The sequence below is a fragment of the Polypterus senegalus genome, chromosome 15, assembly GCF_016835505.1.
Source record: "Polypterus senegalus isolate Bchr_013 chromosome 15, ASM1683550v1, whole genome shotgun sequence".
NCBI classification, from domain to species: domain Eukaryota; kingdom Metazoa; phylum Chordata; class Cladistia; order Polypteriformes; family Polypteridae; genus Polypterus; species Polypterus senegalus.
Window position 1 is genome coordinate 67103779 of NC_053168.1, and position 12410 is coordinate 67116188.

At 36.9% G+C, this 12410-nt stretch overlaps 1 protein-coding gene across 1 annotated transcript in view; it reads right to left on the reverse strand.

The window, feature by feature from the left end:
- The window catches only part of crot (carnitine O-octanoyltransferase), a 57464-nt gene that overhangs the window by 40269 nt on the left and 4785 nt on the right, over positions 1-12410 (reverse strand). The window contains exons 2-4 of the mRNA XM_039736498.1: positions 9593-9732; positions 7942-8066; positions 1425-1606 (exon numbers count right to left, since the gene is read on the reverse strand). Coding sequence (XP_039592432.1) covers positions 1425-1606; positions 7942-8066; positions 9593-9707 — 422 coding nt within the window. The 5' untranslated portion in view covers positions 9708-9732. The remainder of the gene's footprint in view (positions 1-1424; positions 1607-7941; positions 8067-9592; positions 9733-12410) is intronic.

The window sequence follows — 12410 nt, forward strand, 5'->3', positions numbered from 1 at the left end:
AAGCAACTCTCAAAAGATCTGAAAACAATGATTGTCCAGTATCATGGTTTAGGGTAAGGCTACAAAAAGCTATCTCAGAAGAACACCGCATTCCAAGAAAAACACCTGCTACCTACTGTCAAATTTGGTGGAGGTTCCATCATGCTGTGTGGCTAGTTCAGGGACTGGGCCCTTGTTAAAGTCGACGGTTGGGTAAATTCAACCCAATATCAACAAATTATTCTGGAAAATGTACAAGCATCAATCACAAGGTTGAAGTTACACAGGAGTTGGATATTCCAACAAGACAGTGACCCAAACTACAGTTCAATATCTACAAAGACATTCGTGCGGAGGGAGAAGTACAATGTTCTGGAATGGCCTTCACAGTCCCCTGACTTGAATATCATCGAAAATCTATGGGATGATTTGAAGCAGGCTGTCCATGCTCGGCAGCCTTCAAATTTAACTGAACTAGGGAGATTTTGTATGGAAAAATGGTCAAAGATATCTCCATCCAGAATCCAGACACTCATCAAAGGCTATAGGAGGTGTCTAGAGGCTGTTATATTTGCCAAAGGAGGCTCGACTAAGTATTGATGTAATGTCTCTGTTGGTTTGCCCAAATTTATGCACCTATCTGATTTTGTTATGATGCATGTTGCATATTTTCTGTTAATTCAATAAACTTAATGTCACTGCTGAAATACTACTGTTTACATAAGGCACGTCATATATTAAAAGGAAGTTGCTACTTTGAAAGCTCAGCCAATAAGAAACAATCCAAAGAATTAAGAGTGGTTCCCAAACTTTTTCATATGACTGTACATAAGGATTAAAAAGGATTCTTTTCAAGATGGTACTCTAATGCTTTGAATTAGCTAGAAGCTCTAACCCAAAGTCATGAACAGAACCTAACCCCTTTCTAACCACGATAAACACAACTGTGCATCTTTATAGTTCAAGGAGGAAAGACTGCAGACCTTCAACAAGGCAGACATCCCATAGTATGAGGTCACTGTGTTTTGTGCTTTATAGCAACTTAGCTTTCTGCAAATCAATCAACACTGAAAATACTAAACTACCTATAACAGAACTTGACAGGGTGCTATGAATGTTCAAATCTTAATGAATGGTAATTAGCCATGTACAAAAAGCAATTCATGTTTTAGAAAAAGCAACATTAAAGCAACCTATTCATTAAATTGGGAAGATGAACTACTTGAATCTTTCTGGTTAAAAGAAAAAAAGAAATAATGAAATATTCTGAATCTTATAAAAACAAGACAATTAAAATTATCACAAAGAATTATATGTCATTAGCAGCAGTAACTGCTTACTAATTAAAAAACTGTCTGTAATTAAAACTGCAACCACAGAGGCCTTCTAGGGTGCGAGTCTGACATAACTTGCTGTACAGAATGCATTTTCTTTGAATTACATACGTTCTCAGGAGTTGCCAGAACAGCAGAGTGTACCACACTGAAATACAGGCTCTGTCCAGCTGTGTTCCATCTTGTGGTGGCCAATAGTGTTCAAGGTAGGGCCCTGGACCACCAAAATTGACATTTAGCTGTGAAGGGATGCGGACTTCAAGGTATGCACTGTTCAGCCACCATTCTTCTAGCTACAGATGTAGAAAATACTGTTACGATTAAGCAAAAGCATGTTATACAGCAAAAACAAAAAAGTTGTAGTAGATTAGGAGATCAAGAAAATGTACATACTAGAATGTATATAATAAGTGTTTACAATAAAAAAACTACTATGCTAATGAGATTAAATGAATACAATAGGAACTTTACCTGATTAAACATTAATGCTAATGCACTCTGATCAATACATTCTGTTCTACCATTTAACTTCTGCACAAACTTAATATTGTCTTCAGGTGTATTTATTATGTTACTGTTATGCAGTAGGGATAATAGAAATTACACCATATGTCAATCTTTACACAAAAAGTTAATCATTTACAATATTTTCAAAGCAACAGCCAAAAATCTCTTCAGTACAGAAAATAAAATCTGTGCACTAACAATACTTGTTAACAACTGCCATTACTCATTTTTGAAGAGTCATTTCATCTTTTCACTTTCTAATACTGCTGCAGAGTTGTAAAATGCTTGAACGCACCCCTCAACAGAGAGTTGCAAACATTTTGATGGTGAGCATCATGCAATAAAATGAATTTGTATATGCTATGGCTGCAGTTGTCCATCCAACAATCCAATCATTTTCTAACTGGCTTGTCAGTTCAGGTTTGAGGGAGCAGGTGCCTGTCCCATGTTGGGTGCCACACTCGCACATATCCGCTCTTCCTTATATAAGGTCACTAGGCAATCTAACCTGCATGTCTTTGGTGTGTGGGAGGAACACTACACACAGGCAGTGCCAGCGACAGGATTAGAAAGTAGAAATCAAGGGAACTTTTAAACCAATTGCTATATGTATGCTTGTGGCAAGTCTACAGCTGTGACAAAATAACCTGCTCCACACTGTGTGCTCATTCTAGAATATTAATCTAGTGAGTGTTTCAAAACATAATATTGACCAGACGTTCACGTGGCTCAAATCATAAATGAAACATAGGGAAAACGTCTTAATTACACAACATGTAATATACATAATAACAGACACAAATCATTAGTGGGGCTTTTACAACAACATAAATAATTGCTGAAAACAAACCAGCAAACACTAACTTTGTGTTGTTGGCTGTTTATTAGTATAACAACTAAAATATGGCACATATAGTGAAAGCACATGAGACATGGTATGGGAGTAAATGGGATGCAGCATCCAGGTATAAGTAATCAGTAAAGTTAATATAAGCCGAGTTCAGTCGCCAATTCTAGATTAATACTCAGGCATAAGTGATAACAAAGTCTGGTTATAATGTCAGGCAACTTGAAATAAAATTGTACTATGGCTGCTTTACAGGAGTTTTGAAATAACTCATTAGTCTTGAACTGGTAAGTACGACTTTATAAAGTTACCCTTACAGTTGCTACAAATGCTAAAAAAAAAGGTGATAGAGATTTTAAACATTAAACTGTCACTAATGTTGGGTATTTGACATCTTTTTACTTGCCCTTTAAAGATTACATTTCAATATGTGTTATCTAACCAACTTAGAGTGTACCTCTTTCCATATATCAATGCAAACATAAATTTCACAACAGCAAATATCACAAGCTAACAAAGTGACTTGGTGGCAAACCTGATTTTAAAATTCTGCTGTTACAAAAGCAGCTTTAAAGGATTTGAGTAAATGAAAATATCTTTAATAATCCTTGTATTCACTGATTAATTTGGCACTGTCATAATAATGTATACATTTTAGTATTGATTTAAACTGTATTTATCAAACATCAAATAGAAACTGCCAGTGGATTAATTTAGTAGTTGCACATAATAAGACAATTCAGTTAGCCCTTGATGATTATATCATGCTCTACAAAACCTTCACTATAAGACCAAGGCCTGTAAAATCCAACTTTTGTTGTCATTTCGGGGGGAGATCTCACCACCACTTCCCCCACCACAAATACAATTTGGTCCCTGCTATAACAGGTTAATAAGAAACCTTCTAAACTTAAATATTTGTTAATTTCTTGAATGATTCACCATAACATAGGAAGCAATAAATCCGTCCTGTGTAGGAGTTTTGCAGTTTGCTAGGTCCCAAACCATTGTTTATGACACTTCAGCTATGGTATCATTAATTTTAAACCAGGAATATAATTCTTTTAGAAGAATATGCACCTTTTTATAATCATACTAGCAAAATACCCGTGCTTCGCAGCAAAGAAGTAGTGTGTTAAAGAAGTAATGAAAAAGAAAAGGAAACATTTTAATAATAACGTAACATGATTGACAATGTAATTGTTTTGTCATTGTCATGAGTGTTGCTGGCATATATATATATATATATATATATATATATATATATATATATATACATATATCTATATATATACTACACACATATATATATATATCTATCTATCTATATATATATAAAATCAATATCTCTATATATCTATATATCCATCTATATCTATATATCTATCTATATGTATATATCTATATCTATCTATCAATCTATGTATATCTATATCTATATCTATGGGGTGCAAGCAGCTGTTGCTGGGGGTGCCAGAATCCATCGAGGAAGAAAAATTAAAAACATTATTTGTACAAATCTTAATTTATTTATCCATTCCTAAATAATTAAATGGGCAGGCTATTTCGTATCAGTGCAATACGCTGCTTGTTAAAACGGATGATTCCTGATCTTATGTGCACTTAGTGCTGCGTGGGTATTATGAACTATCGTATCTGTTCAAGTTCTATTTAAATTTTAAATATAAGTAATTTTTATTTGGTCGTCAGAAATATGTTTAGTAGGAATGTAAGTTAAATTTAGTCATCATTGCATACATTTTTCTTCACCATAGAAATTTAAAGAGTAAATTCAACTTCCATTCCTACCAAAAATATTTCTGGTGACTAAATAGAACCTACTTATATCCAAATTCGAGCTATTGAGCTGTCACCTGCCTGCCTGAATAAGTCACCCTCGCTTCGCTCTTACTTTTTTACCGTTCATTTAATCATGGCTAGTCGCGGAAAAATTATAACATGGAAAGAGGATTACACTGAGTATGGCTTTACCAAAACAATTATTGATGGCGAATAAAGTATCCATTATTCATAAAGCTTCAATTGGTGATCTGTTTTTCTGCGTTAACCTCATATTTTTTCATACTTCTTCTCAAACCAAGGGGGTGCGAGGGTAAAATGAATTGGGAAGCGCTGATATATATATATTGAATATATTGAAATATTCTTACTGTCAAATAATGCAAACAGTATGCGGCACGTGTTTCGCCCTAATTCTGGGCTCATCAGGCAGTACACACTCACTGCACCCCCTCTAGGGAATCGAACCTCGGACGTCAGCGCTAGAGGCGAAGCCTCTCATGTTGCGCCATGGTGTGTGGTTCGTTTATTTGACAGTATGTAGATCGGGGTGTATATATATTGTGATCTTGGCCCGGACAAAGACAGGTGGACATGTTGTTTCAACCACCACACGTTTATTTACAACTATTTACAATAAATGAACTGGTCACACAGACCCCAGCCAATGGTCACTAAGACCCAGTCACGTGCAAAATACACCCCAATACACAGTCCTGGCCACAAATGCGCCTCCACACCTCCTCTATGCTTCATCCTTCCTCCTCCCGACTCCAGCGCTGAATGAATGGAGACGGCCCCTTTTATACAGTTCCCGGAAGAGCACCAGGTGTTCCCGGCATCCCTCGCTGTCCTCCCGGCAGCTTCCCGGGTGTCTCCCAAAGTCTTCCCCCCAGCACTTCCTGGGGCCTAGGCCTTGTTCACACGGGCGTTAAGTTTTTGAATAAACGAACTTGCTCTGAACGTCCTAGACGTTTATGTTGCATTTTGTGGTGGCGATCGATTGACTTCTACACCAGCGTTCGTTTGTCTCTGTCTAACGCCAGCCTGCAGCCCAAATTGTAGTTTGTGTGTTAACCTGTGGAGGCAGTGTCGGGAACAGGATTTGAAAGCCCTTGTTGTTTTATTTGAGGTGCCTCCTTTCAATATGGACCATTTTGCTATGTTAGATATTAATCTTCTTGTTTTAAAAATACTCGTAATGTCTGGCGACGTAGGGAGAGAAAAACCGCCGCCGCTACTCGGTTCATCCACTGACTGCACAACGTCGGGTTAAAGGAAGTTTTTTTGTGCTTTATAAAGAAATGCGAAAATTTCCGTGCAAGTTTTTAATTACTGTCGGATGTCGGTTTCCACTTTTGATTGTCTGCTGCAGCTGGTGCAATGCCACATTGCACGCCAATCAACCAATATGCGACTTGGTGTTAGCGAAGAGACTACTTGTCACTGTGAGGTAAGGAAACAGTAGTCGAGTGTGCGCTTACACCGGTGTTATGCACTGAAATGCCCCCGCCATGGATTGCCCCCCCCACATAATCGTTATCAAATATTATATTAGAACATAAATTAATAGGTTCATGGTTTACAAATTACATGAGACAATAAAATAAAATAAGCAATATGAAAATATATTTGTTGTATATGAAAACATAAAAATATCCGGTCCTCCGAAGCATAAAATAAACACGCAGAAAACGAACTAGAAGCGGTTTCCTTGCGTTCGTTGGGTTTTGAACGGCAAGAAAAGCTGCATGCAACGTTTTTGATGCCGTATATAAACGCTGCCGGACAAATGCACGTCACCAAAGCCCGTGTGAACACTCTCATTGACTCCTACGTGTAGAAAACATTCGGCGCTTGATCCACGCTCACCGGATGCTACGAACGCAAAAAAAACACTCGATTTTAACGCCCGTGTGAACAAGGCCTTACCTTGTGGATTTTTCTGTGAGTATTTGGTGGCAGCGTGACGAAGTTGCTTCCGCAAGACCGCGTTAGCTGTGGAGCTCAACTCGGAGCATATTCTTTTCCTACCTTGTCAATTGTGTAATGTGTTTTTTGAACAGATTTGATGCATGGAAGTGATCACTCATACTGTGTTCAGTCAGTTCACGTGAGCTGCTCTCTTGTGTGATGTTGCGATGTCCACGGCTTTATTTAATGTTAGCTAAGACACGGCACTTAAAAGTTTCTCGCTACAGCAATTTGAACTTTGTTATAAAGTGATCCAAAGTCTCGTTTATACCTCGTGTCTTCTCATTAAACTCTCGCGAATAAAGTATTCAGCGTTTTTCTTCAGCACTCTTTGGGAGCTCTTCCTTCTTTTCTACGTACTGCAGTCACAGTCAGTTTACGTGATTACGTGGGAGGCATGATGATGTCACACGCAGCTCTGCCCCCCCACGGTCGTCGCGCTAACGTCCATTACAGTATATGGAGAAAAATAGGTTCCAGTTATGACCATTATGCGTAGAATTTCAAAATGAAATCTGCCCAACTTTTGTAAGTAAGCTGTAAGGAATGAGCCTGCCAAATTTCAGCCTTCTACCTACACGGGAAGTTGGAGAATTAGTGATGAGTGAGTCAGTCAGTGAGTAGTGAGTCAGTGAGGGCTTTGCCTTTTATTAGTATAGATTGTTTTTTAAGAGGCTTAGGTCCCGACCTCAGGAAAACAGAATTTATGGTGCCATATCACACTCCCTATATTTCAGACAGCTATAGTTTGTTGACACAAAGTCAAAAATGTTCTATGTCTATTGTGGCGGATGGCCGGGATGCCTCCACGCTGGGGGTACCAGTGGAGGCAGCCTATCCAGAGCGTTACCTCCCCTGGACCACTAGATGGCAGCCCCCCTGGGTTGTAGGGGTGCCTAGGACTCCTGCAGGGCTTCATGGTAGTTGGAGTTTGGTGCAGCCCTGTTGGGATCTGCAGGCGCTGTCAGTGGGTGCTGCAGCAGGAGCTCCTGAGCCCTAATGAGTAATCAAGCACCTGGAGCACTTCTGGGTGCCTTATAAAAGGGGCCAGCAGCCACTATTCTGGGAGCCAGAGTCGGAAGGAGGAGAACGATGCTTGCCGGGACAGAGTGAAGGAGAAAAAGAAAGAAAAGGAAAAGAATTGTGTTTAGTTATTGTACTTGTGTTTGGGACTGTGTTGCTGTGCTTGTGGGAAATGGGGAAGGCGTTTCCCACAAGGAAAAAGAAAAATAAATCACGTCTGCTGTTATAACTGTGTCCTACGCCTGTCTGTGTCAGTGCTGGCCTTTACAATGTCAGTAAGAATAAATTACACAAAGTTAAAAAAAAAAATTTGATATCTCCATCATGTTTCACTTTTTGTTGTTACAAACTCACTGAATTTAAATTAAACATTTAAAATCACCCCTATGTTTCAATCTTTACCTTTACATTGCTACATGTAATCTTTTAAACCTTTACAATTCTGCTGAATTTATTAAAATAAAACAAGAATCTTACCCAATTTCTTCTAGTTTTGGCTCTTTTTAGAAGCTTTTGATGCAGTTCTTTTCCAATTCCTTTACCAAAGTCATTCACTATCTTGGAAGTTTTCTGGAACTCATCTTCTGTGCAGAAAGGTTTTACTAAAACATATTAAGCAAAAAACAAAAGATTATAGTTACTATAAAGAGTAAAGTTGCATTCTTACTTTAAAGTAGCTGAAAGGAGTAGTGGAAATGAATGGTCATTTCATCCACATTTGGTTTTGCATTTAATACTCTGTTAAGATAAGTATTAATGAACCATCATAGATAAACTGCTGTAGATTTGTGAAAACTGCTGTTTATCAGCCATCAAGTCAAATACTATACAGCACTTTTAGGATAACTCCTAAACTATCAGACAGTTATTTGATACGACAAATCTTTGATCCATTTCATTTTGCTCAAAATTTTAATTGGCAAAATGTTTAAATAGTGAATGTACTTTTTTTATATATAAACTAAAACTGCAGTGTGTGGTGTGTGTTTTTTTCAGTCCTGCTTTGGTGAGAAGGCACTGAAGATATGCCAATACTGAGCTAAAGGATTGCACTGTCAACAATTTAGCACACTTTTATTTTCAGATTAAACTGGAAGAAATGCGTTTCAAATGGTATTTGGATAATTGTTTCATCTAACATGATACCGGACACTTGTTTGCATCAGTCACTTTCACTAAGCTTTATATAAATATTTTAAGAAAGGAAAAATATGAAAAAAGCAAATACTTCATAGGAAAAAAAGGAACATAAACAGTTGGCAAAATTACGGAGCTATTTTAAAGAACAATATTTAAGTCCACACTGACTTATTTGAAACAAAGTGTACAAAATCTTGATGAAATGCTTGATACTAGAAGGGAAAGACAGAAAACATAAATATATTTTCAAATTGCCTACATTACACCACAGGTCATATGGCTGAAATTTTCAGCTGTAGGGATATCAGCCAGAGTGAAAGGGAAGGTCTACAAGACGGTAGTGAGACTAGCTATGTTATATGGGTTAGAAACGGTGGCACTGACCAGAAAGCAGGGGACACAGCTGGAGGTAGCAGAGTTAAAGATGCTAAGATTTACATTGGGTGTGACAAGGATGGATAGGATTAGAAATGAGTACATTAGAGAGTGAGCTCAGGTTGGATGGTTGGGAGACAAAGTCAGAGAGGCGAGATTGCGCTGGTCTGGACATGTGCAGAGGAGAGTTGCTGAGTATATTGGGAGAAGGATGCTTAGGATAGAGCTGCCAGGCAAGAGAAAAAGAGGAAGGCCTAAGAGAAGGTTTATGAATGTGGTGAGAGAGGACATGCAGGTGATGAGTGTAACAGAGAAAGATGCAGAGGAAAGAAAGATATGGAAGAAGATGATCCGCTGTGGCAACCCCTAACAGGAGCAGCCGAAAGAAGAGGAAGAAGAAAAGCAATTAAAATTGTTGCTATTAACACTAGAATTCCTGAAACCTATGAAAAAACTTGTAATCCCAGCCCACCTGGACAGAAGGATATGGATGATCCGCTGTGGCGACCCCTAATGGGAGCAGCCAGAGGAGGAGGAGGAAGAAGAAGAAGAAGAAGACGAAGAAGAAGAAGAGTTAATAGAACTCTAATTATTTCCAGAAAACAGTCATTACCTGCATCCAAATACTTCTGTAAAGATTCTTCAAGAGATGGTACTGGCAACGGAGGGAGAGAATTCTGGTACTGAAATGTTCTCTCCTTTGATGGCTCAACCATTTGACTGTTCATGCTTCTTGGGAAAATGTTTTCAATACTGGAAAAGAGAGGATCTATATTTATCGGAGTTATAATTCATTTCAAAAATATGCCAATGACTAGATATAAAACTATTATTTTCTCCTTTTCTAATGCAGCTATGCTTAAAAGAATAATGCATGTTTGCGTGAATCAAGTCTGTAAAAAATGTATGAATAAACCTGAATGGCCAAATAAGAAGAACATAATACTATGAAAAAAAGTAAGAAGATAAATATTGCTTTATGGTAATGATAACCGTACACTACAGCTCATGTAAATGTATACCAATCTAAAGAACTATAACAATAATTAAATTTTTTTAACTGAGTAATGTACTTCTACTGTATATAGTACAACTAATGACAACAAAACACCTTATAATACATAAATCAGCATGGTAGAAATCCAAAACAATAAAGCAAAAACAATTTTTAAATGTTATTTATTTTAAAACAAATATTTCGTATTCCCGGAATGTCTTTATACCCTTACAGCAGGGACATTTATCTGTAAGCATACTTGCATTTGATGTTACATTTTTAAAAAAGTTGTATCTTCTTTCCTATAATTGTTTCAAAATTTCAGTTCTAAACATTCTGTAAATGAAAATGAAAGCAACTAAAACAAAGAAAGTATAAATTATGAGAAACCAGAAGATTGAAATCTTGAATTTGTAAAACTCAACACCTTAACTAAAGTCAGTTGTAGCAGTGCTTTTGCCTCAGACAGAATGGTGGGGATATTCCACATCTGCCATCAACCAGCTCTGATTAGGAGAACCCTTCCATCCAGTTGGTACAGTATGACGCAAGAACAACAGAAATAGTTTTGTTATAAAAATGCATGTATTTATAAGAACTTGCAGGGGTATTCTTTGATATTGTTTTTATTTAAGACCATCATGAAATGTATCATGAAAAAGTTTAAAATAATTTAAATTAAAAGAAACAAAAAAAAAAACCAAAAAAGTAATAATTTCAAATGCATTTTTACTGCAATATATTAAAAAATATCATCACCTCATAATTTAAGTCTTCTCTTAGAAAAATCACAAACCTTAAGAAAAAATGGTTGTCAAGGTTGGGCAAAGTACAAAAACAGCTTTAACTTGCTTTGTTAACTGAATTTTAAAATCCTCAAGTGTAGGTAATGCTATTTATTATACTTTTAGATTTAAGCACAACTTCAGGTCAAATCAGTCATAGTGTCCTATTACACACGCTGAAGAATTAGTGCTGGGCTGCTATGAACTTGTGAGTTACATCTGATGTACCTCAAGACTCAGTCTTAGCACCAGTTTGATTTTGTTTCGTTTTCTTTTACTTTTATACAATTTAAAAAAACAAGTTGACATTTTTTGATTTCTCTGCTAATGACATTGGACTAATTTTATGAAAAAACAGCATGGTATGCCTCGAAGCAGGTCACTCTACCTTAATGAGTCAAAGCAGCAAATTAGTAAAAATGAGCTATCCTTAAATTCAGATTAAAATGCAAGTTGGTTGGAAATTCTATAAACAGTAAGACAATAATAACTATTTACTGGAGGGGCCTTTCAATTTGTTCCGGTACAGAAAAGCGACTTCATAAAGTTACATCAAGCACAAATCACTATTACAGTAAAACCTCAATTATCTGTCACTCGGTTAACCGTCCGTCTCTATTAACCATCAGCGCCTACATATTACTGTACTAATACTGCTGCGTGATACAATGTGAGCTCTGCACATTGGAACACCTCTCCCTTTTGCTAGCGCATAGCGTTCTTCCCCAGCACCACGTGCCATGCCGCATTTTGAAATCACAGTGTCAGTTACATACCTTCAGCTTTAATAGCATTTCATTGCTTTTCTCTTTGGTCATAATTAAACTACTATACATTGTTATGGTCGATAAACATATGCGTGTGGTGTTGGAATCATCACAAAAAATGTATTAAACTTTTACAAAACAGCAAAAGCGCTTCAAGTATTGCTTCAATTTACAGTGTAGGAAGAACAACAGTGAATGAATGATATTACGCGTGATGCCAACAAAATTTAAAAATGTGTCGAAAATGGAAACCACTTACAGTAATGTTATTCTGTATTAATGTTAATATTCTTCTACATTGTAATTTTCTTTTTAAATTCTGTTAGATTATATTTTGTTAATATATTGTGATGTGCTATGCAGGAGCAGAAAGAGCAGAATGTTGTGCAAGTGATTGACTAGGCTAAGGGGCTTCTGCTCTATAAGAGGAGGACACAATTCTTAGGAGATGAGTGACAGGAGAAGTTAGGAGAAAAAGGAAGGTGAGGAGGAAGGAGGTTATGAGTAGGGAGTCAGGTAAGCAGGAGTGTTTGCAGTATAGAGGAAAAATGAACGTAAGTGGCAGGAGTTAAACAGATTGGTAGGGAAAGCTTTCTTTTATTGTTTTGGAGGTGCGTTTCATGACCCAGATAGCGGAGTATAAGACAGGGCACCGTGTGTTATGGAACAAAGATTCCAAGATAAATGTAGAAAACTCTAGTACCTCTGAGTTGTATTTGCTTATTATGCTAGTCATTACAATATTATACAAATTAATTAATTTTGTTAATACTATATTTTGTTAATATAGGATTTTTGTGTAAATAAAAACAACTATTCACTTAACTAATCTACTGTACAGCATATCATTTTTAAAGTAGCTGTTCTGTTATCCATCTTATC